General features: G+C 52.0%; 9 protein-coding genes across 9 annotated transcripts; 3 read left to right on the top strand and 6 right to left on the bottom strand.

The window, feature by feature from the left end:
* Nucleotides 1-188: 188 nt before the first annotated feature.
* Nucleotides 189-2,450, bottom strand: T310_1313 (20S cyclosome subunit; the record flags this gene model as incomplete). Its single annotated transcript, XM_013475806.1, has 3 exons — nucleotides 189-1,337; nucleotides 1,577-2,294; nucleotides 2,359-2,450. 3 exons carry the CDS (start codon nucleotides 2,448-2,450, stop codon nucleotides 189-191), a joined length of 1,959 nt encoding a protein of 652 aa, XP_013331260.1.
* Nucleotides 2,451-3,144: 694 nt separating this feature from the next.
* Nucleotides 3,145-4,255, top strand: T310_1312 (Dimethylallyltranstransferase; the record flags this gene model as incomplete). The annotated part of the gene is made up of 2 exons (XM_013475805.1): nucleotides 3,145-3,224; nucleotides 3,316-4,255. The coding sequence occupies 2 exons, from the start codon at nucleotides 3,145-3,147 to the stop codon at nucleotides 4,253-4,255; spliced, it is 1,020 nt and encodes a 339-aa protein (XP_013331259.1).
* A 414-nt stretch (nucleotides 4,256-4,669) lies between these two features.
* T310_1311 (uncharacterized protein) lies at nucleotides 4,670-6,934 on the bottom strand (the record flags this gene model as incomplete). Its single annotated transcript, XM_013475804.1, has 1 exon — nucleotides 4,670-6,934. The coding sequence occupies one exon, from the start codon at nucleotides 6,932-6,934 to the stop codon at nucleotides 4,670-4,672; it is 2,265 nt and encodes a 754-aa protein (XP_013331258.1).
* A 638-nt stretch (nucleotides 6,935-7,572) lies between these two features.
* On the bottom strand, nucleotides 7,573-8,815 carry T310_1310 (Thiamine biosynthesis protein (Nmt1); the record flags this gene model as incomplete). Its single annotated transcript, XM_013475803.1, has 4 exons — nucleotides 7,573-8,244; nucleotides 8,301-8,450; nucleotides 8,501-8,672; nucleotides 8,781-8,815. 4 exons carry the CDS (start codon nucleotides 8,813-8,815, stop codon nucleotides 7,573-7,575), a joined length of 1,029 nt encoding a protein of 342 aa, XP_013331257.1.
* A 1,580-nt stretch (nucleotides 8,816-10,395) lies between these two features.
* On the bottom strand, nucleotides 10,396-12,823 carry T310_1309 (Glycogen(starch) synthase; the record flags this gene model as incomplete). Its single annotated transcript, XM_013475802.1, has 6 exons — nucleotides 10,396-10,504; nucleotides 10,567-10,762; nucleotides 10,835-12,197; nucleotides 12,247-12,522; nucleotides 12,571-12,668; nucleotides 12,736-12,823. The coding sequence occupies 6 exons, from the start codon at nucleotides 12,821-12,823 to the stop codon at nucleotides 10,396-10,398; spliced, it is 2,130 nt and encodes a 709-aa protein (XP_013331256.1).
* Nucleotides 12,824-14,463: 1,640 nt separating this feature from the next.
* Nucleotides 14,464-15,447, top strand: T310_1308 (Zinc-binding oxidoreductase; the record flags this gene model as incomplete). Its single annotated transcript, XM_013475801.1, has 1 exon — nucleotides 14,464-15,447. The coding sequence occupies one exon, from the start codon at nucleotides 14,464-14,466 to the stop codon at nucleotides 15,445-15,447; it is 984 nt and encodes a 327-aa protein (XP_013331255.1).
* A 251-nt stretch (nucleotides 15,448-15,698) lies between these two features.
* T310_1307 (O-methyltransferase) lies at nucleotides 15,699-17,744 on the bottom strand (the record flags this gene model as incomplete). Its single annotated transcript, XM_013475800.1, has 5 exons — nucleotides 15,699-15,864; nucleotides 15,940-16,286; nucleotides 16,415-16,927; nucleotides 16,979-17,187; nucleotides 17,582-17,744. 5 exons carry the CDS (start codon nucleotides 17,742-17,744, stop codon nucleotides 15,699-15,701), a joined length of 1,398 nt encoding a protein of 465 aa, XP_013331254.1.
* Nucleotides 17,745-18,012: 268 nt separating this feature from the next.
* T310_1306 (uncharacterized protein) lies at nucleotides 18,013-19,580 on the top strand (the record flags this gene model as incomplete). Its single annotated transcript, XM_013475799.1, has 9 exons — nucleotides 18,013-18,045; nucleotides 18,127-18,286; nucleotides 18,372-18,397; nucleotides 18,432-18,481; nucleotides 18,534-18,671; nucleotides 18,731-18,983; nucleotides 19,045-19,211; nucleotides 19,253-19,311; nucleotides 19,462-19,580. 9 exons carry the CDS (start codon nucleotides 18,013-18,015, stop codon nucleotides 19,578-19,580), a joined length of 1,005 nt encoding a protein of 334 aa, XP_013331253.1.
* Nucleotides 19,581-19,936: 356 nt separating this feature from the next.
* On the bottom strand, nucleotides 19,937-21,417 carry T310_1305 (uncharacterized protein; the record flags this gene model as incomplete). Its single annotated transcript, XM_013475798.1, has 6 exons — nucleotides 19,937-20,051; nucleotides 20,289-20,470; nucleotides 20,634-20,727; nucleotides 20,838-20,936; nucleotides 21,236-21,246; nucleotides 21,328-21,417. The coding sequence occupies 6 exons, from the start codon at nucleotides 21,415-21,417 to the stop codon at nucleotides 19,937-19,939; spliced, it is 591 nt and encodes a 196-aa protein (XP_013331252.1).
* Between the last annotated feature and the right edge of the window lie 2,234 nt (nucleotides 21,418-23,651).

The following is a 23,651-nucleotide window of genomic DNA, read 5'->3' as shown; positions in this document are numbered from 1 at the left end:
TATAATAGTAATCATGCTGACAGTCAGGTCAACCCTTCTATTTTCCTGTACCTCCAAAGACGCCTATCCCATATCGCCTGGAGAATAGACTGAAGAATAGACACATGATACAGATGTAATCATATGATTAAGAAATAAAAAAAGAATACGCTTTTATTGCCCTTTCACTGTTCTTGTTTTCAAGTCAACTACCCCCCTCCTTCCCTCCTCGCGCGGACATCCCTCATCAACGCCTTCGCCTCTTCGACTTCGATCCCATCTTGACACAGTTCGCCCGCGAGCTGGTCTGCCCTCGCCAGATCGCCGTGTCGAAGCGCCCAGCGGGCGAGCCACAGCCGAGCCTTGGACGTCGTGGCTGTGACGCCGGTGCCGCCGACGGCTTCGGTCTCGTCGTTTTCGTACTGTTGTTGGCGGTGGCGGCGCCGATGGTCTCCTCCGCCTTCGGTGGTGTCGTCATCTGAGGGTGGTCGGTCGTTGTTGTTGACGTTGTTGTCGTCGTCGGAATCTGGCTCGGGACGGTCTATCTCGCCGGTTTCTTGCTGCAGCGTGAGTTCCATGTATGCCGCTGCTTCGTCCTCGTCGCCTAGCCGTTCGTATAGAGTCGCGATCTGGTAGAGGGTTTCAGGGTCGAGGATCTTGCGTCCTGGACCAGCGCCGCCAGCGCCAACTCCTGATTGTGAGGCACCGCCCGCGTCGACCCCCGAGCCGGACTCGTAGTACGATCCCGCCACCAGGGCGCGTTTCAGCGCCTTGATGCTCTGTTCCAGACGGCCCATTTTGGCGTAGCATGAGCCCACGGCTTGCCACATTTTCGGGTCGTAGGGTCGCAGAGCGGCGGCGCGCTGGTAGTAAAAGAGAGCGTAGAAGGACATGTCGAGCACCTCGTAGGCTTGTCCCAGCCCGTACCAGGCACGGTAGTCCTTGCGGTTGACGTCAACCGCGCGGCGATACGATTCGATCGCTGCGTGGGTGTTCTTCATCTCGATGTATTCGTGGCCCATCAGCGTCCAGGCAGAGAGGAAGTTTCGGTCCAGGGTGAGCGCGCGACGGAAGTACATCACGGCCTTTTCGTGCTCGGACTTGAGGGAGTAGTAATTCCCTACCACGCAGCACGTCTCGGGACGGAACTTGTCGGTTGCTGTCGCTAGCTGAGCGATGAAGGCCAGCTGGGGCCGAGCACCCATGACGTAGAGGATGTTGGAGTAATGATCGAGGCTGTCGAGACGGTGTGGGTTAGAGATCAGAATCTCCGCAAAGATACTCGAAGCCTCTTCAAAGTCTAGAATTGAGTCAGTGGACAAGAAAAGTAACGGGATGACTGGGAGGAATGGTCGGACCTTTTGAGTGATAGTAGAGAAGCGCCCGTTGCGTCTTCAGAAACGAGCTGTTCGGGAAGATCGCCTCCAGCTCGGTCAGCGTTTGATGCGTGTCCTCCGTCGCTTGATACAGCTCCTGGCTACAGTATATATGGAAAATCAAAGTCATGATATTTTGCGGCAGCAAATCGGCGATTTTCTTCAACTGTTGCCGGCTTAGCGTTGAAAGGACTCATTCTAAGGGTTTGGGTAGGGCTTACATCTTCAACGTTTGACAACAGGTCGTTCAGCTCCTGCCATGCGCCCCAATTGTATGGATAGAGATGGACGCTTCGTATCAGCCATTTCTTGGCCTCTTCCTCGTTTTTGCCTTTGAGAAGGATGATGCCATAGAGATACTCTAGCCACCCCTGGCTGCGATCTTCCAAGCCCTGCTCTCTCCGCTCCGCGAAATATCCTTCCAAACCCCGGGCCAGGTCGGGAAGCTCGCGATTGACGGTCATTCCTCCGTCTGCTGGTCCCAGGACCATCTCCGTCTCTTCCTCCTTGCGCTTCTCTCCAGCTAGGTATTTGGCGTACAAAGCCAGGAACAGTGATTTCTGGCTCAGCCGCGGATATGGGTTCTTCGACGTCGAATTCCCTTTTGAGCCCGCAAACTGCGAGCCCTTGTTTGGCCCCTTCTGAGGGGTCAATGATGTCCTGCTCTTGGCATTGGGGGAGACAGAAGAGAGTGGAGCGGGAGGTATCGTAGGTGGGAGGAAGACTGCGGCGCAACGGTCATATTCGCGGGTATCAAAGTATGACTTTGCAAGGAGGTATTTATGAGCTTCCTGCGCCTCAAGCGCAGCTTCGACAGGGTCCTGCTGACGGAGGAAAGGATTCACGGGGGGCGGGGGAGGTTCGGCCATATCCATGGGAGAATCAGGATCGGTGTCGGAGCCGTCAATAGGCACTAAAGCATCCAGCATTTCTGCTGCCCTGTGAGGAGTTCAGTAATTGACAATGACAAGAACGAGAGCTGGGACGAGACCATTTCGCTGACTGGTACAGACAGCGCTCTGAACACTTGACCGCCGCATCCTCGAGGTGGAATCGCAGCTCCTTGATGTTCTCCTCCGTGAATGTCACAGCCATGGTAATCGCGATACGGCCAAGCGGCCTGTGTCTGAAGCGAAATCCGAATCACCGTTATCAGTCTAGTCGAGCGATTATACGGAGCTGTGAATTCGCATTCCTTGGCTGGGCGCGTTGGGTTGCTGCAAGCTGCGAGGCCTGTGCAATTGCAGCGGTTTTCGTATGAAGTGAGCCGTTATGCCTTTGACAAGATCATCTAAAGTTTTTCAGGATGCAATAAATGACCATTAATGCCTGTTCGGTCTTTGAGAGTTGCCAGACTAGCTCTGCTGATTCTGCGGCGCGATGGCAGTCCCACGCGTCTTGTCCGCTCGGAGAACGATCACTTGCGGAGTTGCAGCGACACCCAACAGCCCGCCCAGCAATCCCACACAGACCACCGATGCGAGTTTCCAAATCTAGTATTGCAATTATGGCCTGCGTGCGACTGACTGGTAGAGACCTGGCAAAAAAAATAAACAGCTGTTGCAATTGCAGACCGCACGCAGGCGACTGTTTTGAGCAAACAGAGCAAACTCGTCCGGGGCCCCTCACCGCTTGCATGAAAAAAGGAGATAGGCCTGCAACCCCACTTGGCAGACGCTTGGGATCCCTCGTCGCTCCAAATAAATAAATATCGCCTGAATTGCGAATTGAGGATTTCCTTTCCTCGTCCCGTCGCTTGATCCCGCGTCTTCCTTTATATTCCCTGACAATGGCGTCCACCACCAAGCGTGCCGATTTTGAGGCCGTCTTCGCTCCCCTGGCTCAGGAGATCCTGGCTGCCGCCAAAGGGTATGGAGTCCCCGAGAATGCCCTGCAGTGGTTCGAGAAGGTGATGTCGCTCTGGATTTCTCTGTCTCCACGTTGTCATGTTTTCTGACAGATATTCTGCGTGGCAGTCCCTCAATTACAATGTCCCTGGCGGCAAACTGAACCGTGGACTCTCTGTGCCCGACACCGCCATTGCGCTTCTGCAGCGCCCCCTGAACGAGCAGGAGTTCAGACACCTCAGCATTCTGGGCTGGTTGACTGAGCTGCTGCAGGCGTTTTTCCTGGTCAGCGACGACATCATGGACGGCTCGATCACCCGCCGCGGCCAGCCCTGCTGGTACCGTCAGTCGGGAGTGGGCATGATCGCGATCAACGACGCCTTCCTGCTCGAGTCGGCCATCTACGTGACCCTCAAGAAGGAGTTCCGCTCGCACCCTGCGTACCTCGACCTGATCGAGCTCTTCCACGAGGTCACCTTCCAGACGGAGTTGGGGCAGCTGTGCGATCTGATCACCGCGCCGGAGGACAAGGTCAACCTGGACAACTTCTCCATGGACAAGTACACCTTCATCGTGAAGTACAAGACGGCGTACTACAGCTTCTACCTGCCCGTGGCCCTGGCGCTGCACTACCTGCAGCTAGCCACGCCGGGCAACCTGCGCCAGGCGCACGACATTCTGATCCCGTTGGGCGAGTACTTCCAGATCCAGGACGACTACCTGGACGCGTTCGGGTCGCCCGAGGTCATCGGCAAGATCGGCACGGACATCCAGGACAACAAGTGCTCGTGGCTGATCAACCAGGCGCTGCAGCGCGCCACGCCGGAGCAGCGCAAGCTCTTGGACGAGGCCTACGGCCGCAAGGACAGCGCGCTGGAAGCCAAGGTGAAGGCGCTGTACAACGAGTTGCAGCTGGAGCAGCTGTACAAGGACTTTGAGGAGAAGCGGGTTGCGGAGCTGCGCGCGCAGATCGCGGCCGTGGACGAGTCCGAGGGTCTGAAGAAGGAAGTCTTCGAGTCTTTCCTGGCGAAGATCTACAAGCGCAGCAAGTAATTACTTAAACAAGCCCAATCTGACCCTTTCGTCGAGAAGATGGCCTCGACGCCGTCTTCTTCTTCTGACTATTAATTACACTCATATATTTTTTGCGTTCTTCCTGTCGACGTCGGCCGATTTCATTAGTACTGTCATGCTGGCTGCTGTTCATATTCAATCGGCTGAGTTTATATGCTTTTTATTGCGTTTACTGGAAGAATACATGCTAGATAAGAACATACATACATATAAATGTCATTGGGATACATATATATACAAATAGATACCTTTTTTTTAAGATAAATATGAACATTAACGAAGGACAATCTCTTGTCCCCATTAGGAGTACTATCATGTATATATCTATTGAGAGGCCTTGTCTGGGTAGACAGAGCCTACATATGTACATACTCAGCCGTCTGTATGTAGTATTTACAACATCACCATAAACCCTTCAGCCCTAACATCCCAATTACGGGGGAATCCCGGAGCAGTCCCAGCACCAGCACCAAGCCCAACAGAAGAATCACCACCGCTACTGTTGCTGCTACTGCCATTCCACCCCCCAGCCATCATCGCCACAGCAAGCAACAACGCCCCCGCACCAGGGAAGTACGGCGTAGGCGCCGTATCCGCACTGCCGACAGGCATACCCACGTCATCGAAGGCGAAATTCTCGTCGACAAGGTACCCCACCGCGCGATCGATCTCGCCCAGCCGGACGGCGTTCATCGCCAGCATGGGGAAGTCCCAGCCCCAGCACTGCGAGAAATTCCATGCGCGCGCGATCTCGGCCGCTGTGGCGGCGACGATGGTCTCGTTGACCATGGCTGTTGGGGGTAGCAGGCCGTAGATGGCGCTCAGGGCGGGGTGGGACGTGACGGTTTCGGGATCGAGCCACATGTTTGGGATGCCTTCGTAGAGGGTGTATGTCGTAGAAGTCGTGTTAGTGTTCGTGTCTGTAACTGCGACTGTAGGCAGCGGCGCAAGATGCTCCGCGACCTGCTTCCAGCTCTGAGGCACAGGCTGACCCAGCCGCTCTTTCCACGCCATGGCGATGTCCAGCCCGAAACGCCAGTACGCGAGCTCAAAGGTAGGGTTGGTCGTGCTGTTCGGAGGCGTGTTCTCCGAGGCAGGGTACATGGGCGGACCAAGGTCGTAGACGCCTGTCGACTGGTTCCAGAAGGCGAACGAGGCCATGAAGTCTGCTGACGGGGTCAGGATGGGGTCCCATTTCTGCAGGATCGTCTTCTGTTGTTGTTGGCCACCGGAATTCGCTGCTGCAGCGTATTCCGTCTCCGCAAAGTAGAAGACGTGCGGCTGCTGCCAGATCAGCAGGGAATTAATCTCCCCCGGAGCGGAGCGGCCGGTGGGATCGCTCATCTTGCCCCATCGCGCGCCTGCGTACCCCTGATCCTGCGCGCGCTGGATGGAGGAAGGTAGGAACCGGTTGTAGACGCCGATGCTCCTCTCCAGCAAGGGGAGCTTCCCCCACGGGATCCAGTGCGCCGAATGCCAGAGGTACATCTCCATGTGGAATTTGCCGTACCAGCCGTTGTTGACGAGACCGGACTCCTGCGGCGGATCGTGCCCGGCTTCGTTGACGGCCAGGAGGTACTGCGACAGGATCGTTCGGCGCTGGATCTCGATGGCTGTTGCGTTCCCCGTCGCGGTGAGGTCGACGAAGGCCCCCGTCTCCCAGTAGTCTTGCCACCAGTGGACGCAGTTCTGGGCGACGGAGTCGACGCCGGATGGAGATGGGGGGTTTGAGGATGGAGAGAAGGTCGCTGTCAACTCGAAGGTCTGCTGGCTTGGAGGAGAAGAACCAGGCTGCAGGATGTAGCGATGGGTGCCATTCACCGGTGTGATAGAGGCCTCTCCGGACCAGTGGATGGCAGTGTAGTACGTGGTGTTGTCCAGGACATGCTTGATCTGCGCGCCGCCTTTCGGCAACGCAGACAGCTGCGTCTCGTGCCTGGAGACATTGTTCCAGTCGCCGACGAACGGTGCCTCGAATTTATTCTGGCCTGTCGCATACGGGTAATCGAAGAAGACTCCCAGCTGGCCCCGAGACAGCAGCTCAGAAGCGATCTTCACCGCAACCGTATCCGACAGCGGATCGACCCACGTCCAGACAGTGACAGCGGTGCCATTGATCCTGAAACGGGAGGTGATGGTTCCAGAATAGAGATCCAGCGTCTGACTCTTGTCCGTCAGATCCGACTCGGTCACATTATTTTGCCCCCCAAAGTGCAGTCCGATCCGGCCCAGATTGATGCGATGCGGATTCGCAATCAGCCACTGCGAGATGTCCGCCTCAGCGGGGTTTGGCTGGTCGTAATTGACGAGCCTGCCATGGGTCCACCAGTCCAGACCCGTGAAGTCGGCGGGCGACGTCTGCCCGGGCGTGGTGGGCAGCGAGTCATTGTGCCATCCCCAGGACGAGAGCGTCGCGAAGGGGAGGAAGGTCTGCAGCCCGGTGATGTCGGCGCCGAAGGCGAAATTGCCGTTTCCCACCTGCATGGGCGTGATGTTGGAGCTTGCGTGGCGGGTTGGGTTGAATCGCGAGACGACATCTTTGCGGTTGATCTTAGCTGCTGCTGTAGCTGTAGCTGTGCTCGTGCAGATGAGAAGCACATGTAGGAAGAGCAGGAATTGCAATGCCCAGCCTAGCTGGGCAGCGAGAAAAACGTCCATGGTATTATGTCCTTGAAGCACCTTTCGCTGCATTTCAGGAGGTTCAGCACTGTTACTCCATCGTGATGGCGATTGCGACAGGTTGGGATCAGTAACGGGGGAGCCATTTTTCTGTTTTTATAGCTCCTCCACTTGGAGAACTCTGGAGAAAGAAAACACAACTAGAAGAGCTCTAAAGAGAGAATTTCCACCAATGGTGTGAAGTGAGGATGCAGTAGCTGAGGGATCGAGATGTCTTCTGTGCGGGTATCAGTCGGGGAGGAGAGCTTAATCGCGGGGATTGCTCCGGGGAAGGAAGACGTCAAACAACCATCTGCACGGACTTCCTGCTGCATGGGAAATTTAGGCAAATATCAATCGAATATTAGCCGCATAACCTGGTCATAGATATTTTGGTATGGTTAAGTAATTTTTGGCCGTGACTTCTATCTCAATCCAGTCTATAAATACTCTGGGAATTATTGACTGCTTTACTCGTACTGTATACTGTAAAAGCCAAATACTGATAGAACTGCTCAAATGGAATTTCGCATTTTGATAGCTAGCCTAAGGAGTGACTATGCTATAGCGTCGAATACCGCCACAGCAGCTTATGAACGAGTGTGTGTGTGTCTTAAAATCAAAGAGACGGTTCTGGCTCACGCCTCAGTAGCAACCTGCAACCGCCGGAAGCCTCCCTCCTTCGCGACCTGCTTCTGCAGCTCCGCCATGCGCTTCTGGTCGCCCAGCGGGTCGGTCGACTCGGCGTCGAGCTGCCAGGTCAGGTACTCGTTGGTGTAGTTGGGGACGAAGCCCTCGTCCAGGATACCGAGACGCTTGCCGTAGTTGGTGACCTTGTCCCAGTCGCGGCGAACGTTCTTCAAGTCGCGGCTGAAGTAGGCGAAGGAGCGCTCGAAGATCTTGCGGTTGACAGACGTGCCCATGGCGGGCTTGACGTCGACGTACTCCTCGTACGCCTTCTGCGGCTCCGCGAGCACGTAGTCGGTCGCGCGCTTGACGGCGCGCAGGAACTTCTGCACTTTCTCGCGGTTCGCCGACAGGAAGCTGTCGTTGGCGATGTACAGGATCGAGCAGAAGCAGCAGCAGCCCAGCTCCGCGAGCTGGTCGATGCGCAGCATCTGCACGTCGTCGCGCGGCCGGTCCTGCGACGCCAGCCACTCCTCCAGCTCGACCATCTGCACGTTCTCGAGGCCGATGCCGGCGTCGATCTCGCCCCGGATGATCGCCTTGGTGACGTTCATGCCGCAGCGCACGGCCGTGTAGTCGTCGGCCGTCATGCCGTAGTACTTGGTGAGCTCGTCGATTTGAATCTACGGTTGTCAGCATTCCAGACAGATTTACAATATTGTTGTGATCGAGCGCAAACCTTGCCAAACTCTCCAACATAGCCGATCCGCTTGCCCTTGAGCGAGCGAAAGTCGGACGTAATGCCGCTGTCCTTGAGGTACACAACACCGGTGAACGGCTCGTCGAGAAGCGATCCGATCGAGGTAACGGGGAACTTGCGCGCTTTGGCCTGTCGATCGTCAGCCAGCGACACTCTCTCAACGTGAGCGCTGCACATACGGCCAGCGTGTGGATCATGGCCTTGAAGCCCATGTCGACCTTGCCGCTGCCAATGATTTCCGTCACATCGGAGGGGTCGTTCGGCTCGAGGATGGCGACTTTCAGGCCCTCGTCCTTGAAGTATCCCTTGGAATGAGCGAGGTAGAGGGGGGCATGGTACGGGGTGGCGTGCCTTGCAAAGACTCAGCCAGTGTCCTTTGGGGAGAGTAGAGGGAAGATGAAGATAAAAGATTGGGATTGTTTATGCTAGAAAAAGTGACAATCTGCAGGTGAGTACTACCAGTTGGTGAGAAAAGTGATCTTGTCAGTCGACATTTTCAGCGAATTTGTTCTTCAATTCCAGCAAGTGGAACAGCTCTGTAACCCAGTCAGCAAAACCAGACACAATGATCAGCTGTCCCTCCCTCTCTCTCTCGACATGAAGTTATGTATGGGAGAGAGATAGAGAGACAGCAAGAAAAGAGAGGGAGGGGGTCAAAGCCACGCATGTCCTTTCGCCAGTATTATCTGGATCAAGTTATGACAGTATAATCTCAGCCCGACCGGGAATTTCCCTGCAGACGCGATCGATAGAGACATGCTACAAACTCGACCAGAAGAGACAAATGTCACATGCCTGACATTCCCCTTCTTGACCGAACCTGCAACACTTCATTCATTCATTCACTCCATCTTCCAACAGAAGGGTGAATGACAATCACATCGAACAAGGAAACCCCAGATCGAGCACCTGTCATGCGTGAGCAATGACGGGATATACTCTACGATACCTTGACCCTTTGACGGGATTCATCTTGATTGTGATAGAAACCCAGACAACTTCCTGCTTTCAGACTTGCGCAGCTTTTTTTTTCTTTTTCCCCCTGTGTTTGGTCTCGAGCCGTACCGTTCGTTCGTTATCGTACGATAATATCGGAGTAGTCGTTGGTAAGGCAGAGAGGTAGAGTTCAGCGTGCAACTAGCTTATAATATCGAAGGAGGAAGACAAAGAACAACGCGATGTGTTGAGAAGAAGAAAGTAAAGAGAAAGCAAAGATGAAGGGGCAGAGATAATCAATAAATAATTGCACCACTGTAGTGAGTAATCATTTACCCCTCGTCAGGTCACGAAACACCGATAAGCGATACCGACGTAAAGCGGGGCACCAGGCTCAAGCTGCCGTTTACCCGAAATAAATAACAAGCTTTCTGCTTTGGTAATTGTCATTGGAATCATCTTGTTTTGTTGGCAAGTTTACGAAAATCGTCATCCGCATCTTGCCGATGTCGGTCGTCGTCGGTAAAGTCATCAGTCAGCGGACGAATATTACTAACTCGCAATTACACACAACCAAGTCAATACTTCGATTGGACACGTTTGTTTATGAAGCAGTCATAATAATATCTCTGTGGATGAACAAGACTGGGCGTCTGTCTTCAGTTGGACTGAATTCAGGTGGACTTCAGGATAAACCCGGGTGGATGTCGTCCTTCCCTGCTCACCGATGGCTCCGAATCTGCTTAGCAACAATAATTCTGTGGATCCAAGCCACACCACACCCGACTTTGTCAGAGTTCTCAGAGAGTTCTGACAGTGCTGTTGTCTACGTTTATAAGCAAGGAAGGGTGCATCGTTTGACTGTATCAATAATAAATTATTAGAATTATACAACATCAGAGATGATAGATAGATAGATAAATAGATAGTAAACATGGATAGTCGAATACACAGGGTATGAAGCAGAATCGACAGTCTCGCAACTACAAGTACAGAGAGTACATGCGCATGTACCCGTCGAAGAACACGTATTTGCTATACCTGCTCGCCTGATCAGATACCTCAAACCTAATTCAACGAGGTATTTAGTCGAGTGGTCCGGACCAGCACGGCGACAGGAAACGTCGCAAAACACAACCTAATTCCCGTTCAAAGATATCATATCCAGCGGCGACGGCGGCCGATCCCCCGCTTTCTTCGTCCGCAAGGTGAGCGGATAGGGGTATTCATCTGGTTCTTCTTCCTCCCTATGCAATCATTAATATGTGCACTTAACACGTACACTGCTTTTTGGTACGGCTGGACTTACGGCAACCTCCAGGCAATATAGTCCTCCGTGCTCAGCCCCTCGCGGCCCTCCTGCAACGAAGCAAAGTCGCCAGGAGTCATCATGCCACTGCGATCGCGTGGAGAGCCCGGGATCGAAAGCGGACGTGCAATCTTCTGCGCAGTGCCTCCAATGATATCATTGAAATCCTCCGCAGGGTCGAATGACGTCGGATACGCTGGTAAGAGACATTAGCATAGGGAGGAAAAAAAAAAGTACAGTACAATTGATTGACCGAGGATCTGCATACCTCGTCTCAGTGCGAGCTGTCGAGCCTTGACATATTCCAGGCCCATCCGTTTCCAGTCCAGAAGGTCGCTCAGCCTCTCCGTTCGATTCCGCTGGTTGATGCGCTGCCGCCGGCTCTTTATCGCAAAGTCGAACATGAAGTCGGTGAGCTGGTTGACGGAATCATCCACGCCCTTTAACCGGCGGTCCACGATGTAGATTCCGTAGTCGGACGAATTCTCAATCAGATCTTCCATGTAGCAGCCAAACCCGGAGAGGTTCGTCGTGATGCTGGGGACCCCCATCACGGTGCACTCGGCCGGAGTATAGCCCCATGGCTCGTAGTAGGATGGGAATACCCCCAGGTGCGTCCCACGGACAAAGTCTTCGTAGTCGAGCGGCAACACCGGGTTGGCTGAATTGAGGAATTCAGGGTGGAAGACGATTTTGACTCGATCCGACGGGTGGTTGAAAAGCTGGACCCGACGCAACTGGTTCAGAATGGGGTCGTCCGCGTCATTGACCATGTTATGGGTGACGATGGGAGGCAGATTGTGTCGCTTAAGCGCAAAGAGACGGCGACGGAGCAAGACACGGTCTTGGTTGGTGATGAGGTCTTTCTCGTCGGGCATGTTGTCTCCCTCCTTCCAGGCCAGGCATCGTTCAAAGAGCCGTCTGCCAATGTTCTTCTCCACCTTCTCCAAGGTTTCCCGGAGCGACTTGACGACCGCTTGGCCTTTCAGGGCCTCCACGGTGAGCGATGAGGTTTGCGCGGGCATGATGATGAAGGCCACCACGGTGGTCTTGGATCCGCTGGTCTTTAAGCGGTGATTGAGTCGGGCCAGCGACTCGATGAACATGTCGACCCCCTTATTGCGGTATTCGTACCGGCCGGCGGTGAAGAAATACAGCGTATTGTTCAGATCAAAATCCAGATGGCCATAGAAATGGCCCCGGACAAAGTCATGGATCTTCTCCTTGGCCTGGGAATGGAGATTCTGGAATTCGTGCATGGCGGAGAACTTCTTCACGTTCAAACCGTTGGGCAACACACCGTCTGGCTTTCGTTTCAGCAGATGCTCACTCTCAAAGGCCGTAATATGCGATACGGTAGTGAAGACATCGGCCGAGTGGGCAGCAGCCCGTTCGATGCAGTAACGGTGGTAGATGCCGCGTTTGCCCGCCTCGGCGTCGACATCGAAGTACTGGAGATTGTTGTAGAAATCCACTGACCCGGCACATAGATAGCGGCCCAGCAAGGTGGCATGGGTGGTGAAGATGGTTGTCAGGTCCATATGACGCTTCTTCGTCAAGGGCAGCGCAACGCCTGCCAGCCACTCATGGAAATGGGCCACCACGGCCCGTTTCGTGTCGTAGGAGATATACTGCAACCGCTCCGTTAGGCCATATACGAGACGTCAGGGCTGTACACACCTCTCCCAGAAACCAGGCCACCAGATACCCAAACACAATGGCCTCATTGGTTTCGTGGTCGTTCGCGGGAGATGGAATGCCCGCGACGTTCCACAAATCGCCCTTCCACTCATCCAGGTAGCGATACCCTGTTCCGGTATCTATGAGGAGCACTCGAGGAGCCCCTTCGATCAGCCAGCGTCCGTATATCAGGTCAATGCCGCGTTCCTTCATCGACGCGATGGTGTCGACCAGATGCGGATTGGTCGGGGTCAGGGTTTCCACCTCGACGGCAGCCTGCCACAACGATCAGTCTCTCCGTGAACACTAGGGCAAATGACGTACTGAGGCGCGGTTGAGAGGCCCAATGAGTGTGTATCGCTCACCATATTCGACGGTCGTGACGGGGGCTTTGGACTTGAGGACGGAGTAGATACCTCCCACTGCACGCGTAGAATTAGCATGTCCTCTTCTGACTCCGAATCGCATTGATCAGAGGAAGAATCGAACCTCGATTTGCAACTTCTGTAGCTACCTCGAACAGGACATGGTTTCTCGTGTCGCGCTTGGGCGGATCGGAGCCATTCGCATTGGCCATGGAGAAGTGACAAGCGCAGAATAACAGGAATTTGGCTATGAACAAAAGAGTCGAGCGAGTGTAAGAAAAGGACAATAGAAGTTGAAGAAAAGAAAGTAAAAGAGAGCCCTCTCAGAATGCGGTGGAGGGCGTGTCTCACGCTGGGATTGCTACCCCGGGACTGGATTGCGGGGAGAGTTGGCAGGTCCACTCGACCCGTTGGAACTTGGCCCGTCGACAATTTGACAATGAAGTCTATTGAACACTGAAGCTGGCTGCGCGTGCAGTCACGCTGGGGTTGCAGTTGGGGGCAGATGTCGCCTTGCTGTTCTCCTCAGGACGATGGAAACCAAGGGAAATCGATCGACAACAAGCACATGCTGGGGAGAAAATGACTGGTTACGCGAAGGTCAACAGGGCGTCGAGGGGGCTGGAAACCTGGTTTATATAGCTCGAAAGTATTGTACAGGGGTCTTCCCATTGATCGTTCGCTTTATATATTAATTACATCCTGTGACCAGCTGGGATTTCCTTGACAACGTGGAATGAAGCCCTGCGGAGCTATCTTTAATCCAAGGACAGGAACGGCATCGTCATCAATGAATGCTCCATAGTTACACAAAGCTTTCCTTGTCGTCTATTCTTATGATTACTGACATTCTGGCTGAGAGAAGCCCGGAATAAGGCGTCAATATGTGCGAATAAAGAAAAAGATGGCATGCTCGCAGTCGCCAGGGCTCGCTAGTCAGCATACGTCATACCATGTGACTGCTCTGGCTGTTTGCTTGCTGTGCTGGTCGTTTGCAGACAAAAAAAAAACAAGGATAATAAATGATTAGCTGCATTTGCGATTGCCAATTGGATCTAGCTCGCAGTGCACGGCAGCTCGTGTCAGCAAGCTCGAGGATTGACTTCTCTGTCTGGTATTGCTCGATGGTTCCCCGCACCCCGCGGAGATCAGTTCTAGCAGGATGCACGACCATCTCATGCTCATCACACTGCAATTAAATTCGATTCTCGCACCCTTGCCTGGTTGAACTACCCCACCTAGCATCACTCTCACCATCGTGAAGATGATCGTGAGCTCTTACCATTGTCAGTATTCTGGTGCAGACAATCCAACGAGAACAGTCGTCCCAGTTACATAAGCTGGATGGGAGGCGGAATACCAACTGAATGCCTATCAATGACACAACAGAGTCAATTCGAGTTCCCTACGACACAATCCTGATCAGTCCATAAACACGTATTGTAATGGACAGGAAACGCCTAGCAGGGCAGTCACAGTTGAACTCTCGCTTGCCTTATCTCTCTGTCTCTCCGGCAATAAGCATTATCTCCGGCTTATTCGATCAACGAGCGTTCCTGACTAATTACCAGGCGATGACATGTTGCTTACATAGTCGTCTGTTGTATAGAGGCACTGATAATCACAGCTGAGCAGAATGGCTTGGTTTCCTGTCTGTGTGCCTGCAGTTTTAAGACGATGCCCATCTGCATCAGTGGGAGGCCATTACGTCTGCTCCTCTGTGAGCTCCTTGGCTGCAACGCCTGAGATATCGATTCCCAGAATCAAGAGCAAGATCACCCAGAGACACTTCTACTAGACATCAAGAGCACCGAATTCCAGTGTCAATACCAAGACTGATACTATGGCAACGATGAACGCCGTCGTGATCCACAACCCCGGCGGCCCCGAGGTCCTGGAGCTCGAAAAACGAGACATCCCCAAACCAGACCGCGGCCAGGTCCTCATCCGCGTCAAGGCCTTTGGGCTCAACCGCTCCGAGATGTTCACCCGCCAGGGCCACTCCCCCGCTGTGCAGTTCCCCCGCATCCTGGGCATCGAGGCGACAGGGATTGTCGAGTCCGCGCCGGGCGGAGAGTTCCAACAGGGCGAGATCGTCATGACCTGCATGGGCGGCATGGGACGCATGTTCGACGGCGGGTATGCCGAGTATACCTGCGTGCCCGCGAACCAGGTGCAGGCGTTGAAGACCCCGACCCGTCTATCCTGGGATGTGCTGGGCGCGCTCCCAGAGATGCTGCAGACGGCGTGGGGTTCGCTGTTCAAGGCGCTCGCCCTCCAAAAAGGTGACAGACTCCTGATCCGCGGAGGGACGACCTCTGTCGGACTGGCTGCCCTGGTCATCGCCAAAAACCATGGGGCATTGGTCGCGGCGACAAGTCGTCGGCCACAGCGAGAGGCGATGCTCCGTGAATACGGGGCAGACCTGTTCTTCGTTGACGACGGCGAGATTGCGGCACAGATCGAGCAGAAACAGGTCGAAAAATTCGACAAGGTGCTCGAGCTGGTCGGGACTGTGACCCTGAAAGACTCCCTGCGCTGCGTCGGAGGCGGCCGCGGTGGCATCGTCTGCATGACAGGCATCGTGGGCAACTCCTGGGTCATCAACGAGTTCAGTCCGATGGAATATATCCCGGCCGCGACCCGGCTGACCACATACACCGGAGGGGTGGCCGAGTTCATGGCCACGCCAATGGAGTCGCTGGTGCGGCAGATCGAGGCCGGTCAGCTCAGGATCAAGGTGGGCAAGGTCTTTCGGATGGACCAGATTGTCGAGGCGCATCGATGCATGGACGAGGGTACGGCCGAGGGGAAGATAGTCGTCTTGACTGAGTAGTTTATGTCAGGGCCATGAAATGGTCCACATGCATACAGCTCAAAATCCGATTCATTAGGTGTGATGTCTCTCCTTCAATCCAATTATATCTTCAGAGTATATATGCACCGTCTGGTATAGATAACTGGATGCTAAAAGCAGTAAACCGATCATCACTCGTTAACAAAGGTTTTAGATCAGAAATTTATCAGCCATCGATTGGAGTCCTATGACGATGGGGACGAAGTGACAGAAAATATCAGACCAACCGTTCAGTCAGCGTCGAAAACAAACTCCAGAATAGACATGACACTCCCTTCTGGCTTCGAAACACGACGCAGTTTCAACCGGGGATCCGCATCTGAACAAAGCTTGACCCAGTCAGCCAGCGGTCGCTCTCGTGCATTAAAAGTCGTCATCATCTCGAGGTCCATGATCCTGCAGAGGAGTCAGCATTCTTCCTGTATGGTCCTTTCTATTGCGAATAAATGTGGGAATCTTGTTTTCTCTCACCTTGCAATCCTTTCTTCAACCCTAGGAAGCGTATTGGGCTCGGGAAGGACGCCGTCGTTGATGATAATGCGAGAACCTTTCCTCAACGCCGGAACCAGGTTTTTCACGATCTGCGTTGCAACCGCGTCCGGATGGTCGTGCAGGATGAATCGCAGCAGGTAGACGTCACCGACCACTGGTTGCGGCGTGAAGAAGTCGTGTTCTTGGAACGTGAAGCGGGATTTCAGGCCTTCTGGAAGTGATTTCTTGCCCTGTTCAACCACTGTCGCGAGGTCCTGGATGACGAACGTCGCATCTCGAGCTTTTTCTGCAATGGCGATAGAGGCGTGTCCGGTTGAGCCGCCGACCTAGATAAGCCCAGGTGATGTGAGCGTGCTAACTTGATTCATGGCAGAATCGAAGTTCATTTCTCATTCTGTCATGGACAGATATCGAGTCCAAATCCAAAATCATGAGTCACGAAGGCTGAACGTACATCTACGACAGTCGCCTTTCCAAGCTCCTCCCACGGGTATCCGTTCACCAGGTGGTGAGTGCCATACCCCTCAGTCGAAGTCATCTCGACCATCGTGTTCGCAAACCGTCTCTCGCGCTCCGGGAACTTTGTGAGATGGACAAACATCGGCTCATCGGTGTCAAAGGCGATGTTGTATGCGGACTCATTAGGCTTCTGACTCGTGCCGAATTTCTCGTATGCCTCGACAAGCTTCGCGGACGCCGGGTAGGTCTCCTCGGTCGTGTATCCGACCCAGTCGTTCAACGCTGGGGAACGGACCAGCAAGGCCGATGCAGCGGTGTGGGCGACGAGGCCTGGCTCAGGTTCGCAGAACAGCCGGTTGGTCATGGCGTGCCGGAGGATGCGTTTCAAGCGATCCTCATCGACGCCCGCCGTGGCCGCAACCTCTGAGAAAGGGACTGCGCGATCAAGTGGCACGGAGGCAGCGATGTTGAAGTGGTAGATCCAGCGGAGGCTGGACATGTCATGGTACTGAGATGGTCAAATCATATCAACCAGATGATCAGAACAAGGCGAGTATACCCTACAGGCGAGCCACCGCAGATGCTCTGCGGGGCTGAACATCAAATCGAAGATGGCCTGGGAAGCGTCCAGGAGCTGGCGACGGGCGTTCACTACCTCTGCTGGCGCAGAGGGAAACGTCGGAGGCCCATCGACGTCGAACGAGGGCTGCGGATGGCCATTCGATACGAGAAAGTCGTTGACCACTTTGGCAGCGCTGGAGATCTGCGCTGCGAGGTCAAGAAGCGTGTTAGTCATTGTATACAATACGATATACAATATACTACCTGGACGAAAGCGGGTAAGCAGACCAGGCTATCGACTACGAGGCGTCAAGAAACTCCAGGTGGGTTGTACGGAGTATACAGAGTGGCAGGAGGGGCACAAAGACATTCGACATGCGGACTAGCGACATTAGTGATAGACGAACAGGCGGGGTCGAGCCTAGCCATGCCTTGCAGGCGTTGATGCAGCGAGGGCGCCCGTGGACATTGCCTCGGACCCACGGCGTGCAGAACTAACGTTACTAACGGCGCCGGTCGAGCAGCCGCGCCACTCGTCTTGCGCGTCCAACGTCCCATCTTTGCGCCTGGCACCAGCGATGGCGAATCGTCGAACTCTAACCTCCACATTCGTCAGCTCTGAACTCCTGGAAGCTCGCCTCAAGGTCGTGGAAATGGATCGGGCCGTCCCCTACCGTGAAGACTGTTAAGCGACGTGCCTGTTGAGGCCCACGACGTCGCCTCCAACTCCATCTGCCAGCACGCAGCAGTCGCAGGACAGCCATGACGAACGACGAGCAAGCGCACGAGACTCTGGTTCCAGTCGATCAGAATGTAGGGTTATATCTCCTGCCTCTAACTGATCACCTTGGCTGATGATAAGGGACTGTGCAGCTCCCTGAAGAAGAGGATGACGAGGCGTATGGGTCTGAGCTGTATGTTTCCTCGCGCTAGTCAATGATATCATGGATATGGTGGATAAAGGACTGAGCATCCGCAGACAGAGCTATGCCACCTCGCTGAGCTCGAGCGTGACCAACTACCAGTGGCAGCATGGCCGGCGCTTTCACAGCTACAAGGAGGGAAGTAAGTCAATCAGCCAGGCGAAATAGTCGCCTTTGCGCATGCGATGCTCACGGGGTTGACTGAATGATGTCAGGCTACAAGTTCCCCAACGACGAGCAGGAGCAGGACCGTCTGGACATGTTCCACCATATCTTCAAGCTCGCGCTCGGCGGCAAGTTGTTTCTCGCTCCGATTCAGCGGGAGGGGCCGTTGCGCATCTTGGATATTGGGACGGGGACGGGCATTTGGGCGATTGAAATGGGTAAGCTTAAGCTGTCTTTTGGGGAGCATTCTTTTTTGCCGCATCATTATCATTTAGAGAAAACGAATTGACTGATTTCATGTAGCGGATGAATTCCCTTCCGCGGAATTGGTGAGTTTCCCTGTCTCTCCATTTTATGCCATAGCTGACGTCTCAGGTTCTGGGCAACGATCTCAGCCCGATTCAGCCGCAGTGGTTCGTCTTGCACAGAGCATCTTGTATCCGACAGCAACTAAGCTAGTCACAGGGTCCCTCCAAACGTAGTGTTTGAAGTCGACGACGTCGAGGCCGAATGGCCCGACCGAAAACCATTCGATTTCATCCATTCCCGGTACATGTGCGGCTCCATCCAAGACTGGCCAAGGCTGTTCCAGCAGGCTTACAAGTGCGTCTCCATCCCAAGGACCAGAGCAGGACAGAGTAATACTAACCCTTTGGGACCAGACAAACCAAAATCGGAGGCTGGGTCGAGTTCCAGGACTTTCACCTGGTCAACTACTCTGAAGACGGCTCGTTGAAGGAAGGAAACAACGTCAACCGCATGTACGAGTTGCTTCGTGAAGCCTGCGACCGGGTCAACCGGCCTATCACGATAGGGGTGCATCTGAAGCGATGGGCAGAAGAAGCGGGCTTCAAGAACGTCCATCACAAAGTCATCCCCCTTCCGCTGGGGACGTGGCCGAAGGATCCGAAGATGGTTTGCCTTGCTTTCTCACCCACTGGCTGTTATTGTTCTCAGACTGATATTATTCCTGCAGAAAGAAATTGGCGCGCTCAACATGCTCCAATTCCTCGAGGGCCTGGAAGCCTTCAGCGTGTCGACATTCACCAACGTCCTTGGCTGGAGCATTGAAGAGGTGCAAGTCTTCCTGGCACTGGTCAGGAAAGACGCAAAGGATCGGAGTGTCCATATGATGCACAATCTGTGAGTGCCGCCGTCGACGTATACGAATAATTACTGACAAGTTTAGCCATGTTGTCTACGGCCAGAGGCTGGACTAGCCTATCTACTCCGTACATACGTAGTACGTACGTGGGTAGGTACGTATATGTTATGATTTACGAGTAATGAAGGGTAGCATCGTGCTTTTTATGCTAGCTTGGATTGTATATGGATGGTACATTCATGTCATGAGACGATTTATGCTTGAAATGAAATTGTTATGATCGATTAGTAAATCCAGAGTATATTTCGTGTCCGAATGCTCTACTTATCCCATATCATCCAAGTGACCCCCATTACCGAACGTGGTTAACCTACCTACCTACATCATCAAACCTCGATATGCCATAGAAGTGGTATGAGCCCACGTACCTACCTACCTAGGTATCTATGAGGAGATGCGGATTCGTTCACGAGACCTGCTGCTCTGTCTCACCCTCTATCCTCACCATGTCCTCACCCGTGTCCTCACCGTGTCCTCCCTCTTAATGCGGCCTTATTACTAGTCACCTAATTAATTAACCCTGTCGTTTCCAAACTTGTATTTTTTTTGTAACATGGTCAAGTTTACACAATGATTGATAGGTAATATATTACTCAACGATCCTGAAGTTCGTTTGTTGAGCCTGGGGAATTGTTTCCCTTCAGCAATATGAATTTCTACCAAGTTAACTGCCTCATGAAAAGAAAACAAAATATCGCCTTAATTAAGGGTACCTCCTTGAACTAACACAGAAAGATTTCACCATAAACGAGGATGAGTCGATAGGCTGTCCTGCGTTAGCTTGCCCTTCGAGTACTCCTGATATTCCAATGAAATAACTAGATTTGGTTGTTGTTCAGCATGTGTATATATAGATATGAAAAAGAGGGGGTGGGGGGGATATACGTTCGACGAGTCGCTCGATCAAAAAAGACATGTTCTGTTTCAGGGTCGCCAGCTTCGAAGCCTCGGAGACGCATTTCCCTTGTACATACAATGAGATGGGACTCGTATTAGCGGGACCTCGTAATACAACAATATATTTATATCAAGAAGGAGGGTGGTGCTAAACTCACTCAAAAATCTCAGCAAGCTGCCTCTCCACAAGCACCGCTTCAGCCGGACTCAGTATCATCTCCGTAATCGGCGACGCAGGAACCCTCGACATAACCAACGCATGCAAGTATCCTCCAGGATACTTATCGTAATTGCCCTGGACCAGCTCCTCGTGTCCGTAGTAGACCGGCACTTGCGACATCTGACATGCCCGTAGACAGTGAACTTCGTTCCGAAAGTCTTTTTTTTCCACTGTAAACTATGGCGGCGGTGTCTGCGGGATCGTCGTTGGGTTGAGGCGGTCTTCTGTTTTTATTTTTTTTAATAGGGATAACAGATAGAGAATGAGATTGTCTTATTCTTACTGGTAACGAAGCTTGAGAATCACGGGTCTTGCGTCCCGTTGTCTTAGGCCTGAGTAGACCTCTGTGCGGTCGTCTATCTCGTAAGTGACTCGCTCTGATATGAGCGTTTTGAGCTCATAATTTTCATTCTGGATGGTGATGACTCTGGATTGGCTCATTCTGGACGACTCGAATGGAATGGACAGATAAAGGGTCTGCGCTTACAGAGTTGGGCTCTGGCGAGTGCAGACGTGCAGGGATGAGGTAGGAGGGAAAGGGGAGGTAATGGAAGAGTGTGAGTGAAAAGAATCGAGAATAAAGTACCTAGGTAGGTAGCATGTCATCGAAGCAAGCATCCAGCAGAGAGAGGGCACGCTAATGCAACCTTGGAAGTGTGTGCACATTGTTGCCTACTGTTGTCCTCCTGCCTGGAAGGCTGCATACTTGATACGGGTGGGAAAAGACTAACGATTAGAACTCGTCTGAGGATTGAAACCCACAATATAGACAATAGCTCAGATTACCAGTATCTCGCCACTTCACCCAGATTAGCTTAACCAGAGGTTCTTTTGGAGGATAAGAATTAGCATGCTGGCATGTTGATGCTTCCGGAGTAGACTGACAGCTGCCAATTCTGGAATCATATTAGCTTCGCAAATGGCTAATCCATGTGCATAATATAATTGTGGCGCGTGTGAAACTGCAGACGACCTACTTTCACTCGAAATCTCAGTAGCTGTTCGTACGTGGCTTCTACCCTACTCGACCTACGATGTACTGTGATTATTCGTAACTGACCGGCCATAATGAAATTAGGGATAGGGCTCTCTACATGAGCTAGTATAAGCTAAATAACCAAAAATAAAAGTAAGGAGGAAGGCTATAAATATCTAAAGCAATGCTCTAGAAGGTTAAAAACGACCTCTATTAATATTATGTGATCTGGTTGGTGTCAAAGACCACGCATTTTGGCGGCGATTTACCAGGTAGATAACTTCTAGTTTGCCAGTCTAATTCCTTACCCTTTTGAATGTATTTTATTTGTGACCTGCCTTATTCCGATTCTCTTATTTTATTGTGTTTGCTCTCTCTCTCTATTGCTTTGTCTATATTTCTGCTGTCTAACACGGTTTATAGAGCCCTGTAGGGTCAACTTATGTCTCTTAGTGGTATATACATTTAGTAGGTATTGCCCTAATAATTTTTCGTTTAATATTAGACCAAATATCAGTCTCCTTGAACCAGTTATAAGTACGTTATAGTTAATATGAACCAAATCCACCAAAGATAGTGCCATTTTTGATTTACATGGGTTAGATAGAAGATATTTTTAACCTGGTATTAAAACACCCTGGGGGGCCAGGCCATGTCCATTCACCGGCACCTCAATCACCCTCCATAAGACTTTCATGTCATATCACTCTTAAGGCCGAATTCACTGACACGGGATCAGGACTCGACCTAGTGACGCAAATTTCGAATCGGGATAGCTCGCTTACCATACAGGTAAATTCTCCCCTATGCCTTATTGCTTACACGCTACCCTTTTTCCTCTTTCCCACCTTTGGACAGCTGTCCCATCACCCGAGCTTGTTCTCTGGGGCTTCGGGAGGAAAAGAGAGAGACCTTCCTCCTGAAAACTGCGAGAAACCTCCGCAATGGTCCAACATTTTAGGATCTCAAACCCGTGTTCACATCGCCAACGAACCAGTCTTCATGAGACCGAGTACGAAGAAACCCTATTACGATTTCGTCGATTCCGCAGACCGAATAGTTAATTAAGTCGACATTCGATGGGACCTCAAAGCCCTAGATCTATCTCGTCCGCACGCGGCGAGCGCTTTACGATTCGCAGCTGCAGGAGCTTTCCGAAAGATCAAGATGAAACAATGAAGAATCACTATGAACTTGTCCAGAATGAGTTCAACCGAGGAAACACCTCAATTTTTTTTTCTTTTTAGCCCTGGTTTTCCTAAGGCCACATCGATCAAGCTCGTCGTCAAGTTGCTCTAGATAATCAAGTCGAGGAACAAAAATGCCTTTTTCATTGATTTGGTTTATCGGAAGACCTGTTACTTTTACTTTGATTTCCGACAACAACGAACAGATATTTTCACAGAATCATTATATTATACTGCCCCCGAAGAGGTCGCCAAACTATGGATGCTCTTAAGCGTACTACGGGTTGACCACAATGCGAAACGCCCCCAAACAAATACTGGAAGATCCCATGGTTCGAATCCTGCCTACAGTACCTGTTAATTAGTTTTTGCTATTAGCTCACATGACTCACATAGACATGGCATGGTTTGCTGTATTCTATAAGAGCATTCAGGCCCCCTCCGACCCGACAGCTGTCGACAAACTCAGGATAGGATGGTGCAGGTGCTGATCTGTAAGACATCAACATCATGCAATTTGATACGGGTAACATACGGGTGAAAAGCGGTCCGTCGATCTATCTGCTCGACGAAATGAAGTCTTTTTTTTTTGCACGATAATGTCAACCTGGAAGCTATCATTCATACTAGGGGTTCACTAGATAACCTAGGTTTTTCTTTTGTGCCCCAGTTTGTTTGACATAATTATTATCGGTCGGATTTAAATGAACACAGTAAGTTAGTTGTCTGTGGAGAGTCAATTAATTCCTATGCTATTGAACATATGTTGGATCTGACATTTTTTTTTCTGTTTGTTAGAAAAACTGAAAGCTACATGAACTCTAAAGTTGATTTTCTTCATCTACTCTATACATACATACATACACCCTCTCTATAATAATGCTTTTGGGAGTGCAAGCAGCTAATATAATATACGGCTTCGCTGGGCTTTACATATAAGGACTTTGGAAAAAAAATGTATTTTCCCTCCTTTACCATGTCAAAACAGAGAGAAATTTCACCACTATAAGAGGGTGAAGGGGGTTGCAGCCGAGGATTCTTACTAAGTTATGCTCAACGTAGTCTCGACGTCATCTCATCTGATGACATCCATTCCGTTGGAAAAAGTAATTTAATTATCCAACGACATAAATAAATC

This window comes from Rasamsonia emersonii, assembly GCF_000968595.1.
Source record: "Rasamsonia emersonii CBS 393.64 chromosome Unknown ctg1118621759984, whole genome shotgun sequence".
Taxonomy (NCBI): domain Eukaryota; kingdom Fungi; phylum Ascomycota; class Eurotiomycetes; order Eurotiales; family Trichocomaceae; genus Rasamsonia; species Rasamsonia emersonii.
The sequence above is the reverse complement of the archived record's forward strand: the minus strand, read 5'-3'. Positions and strand labels throughout refer to the sequence as shown.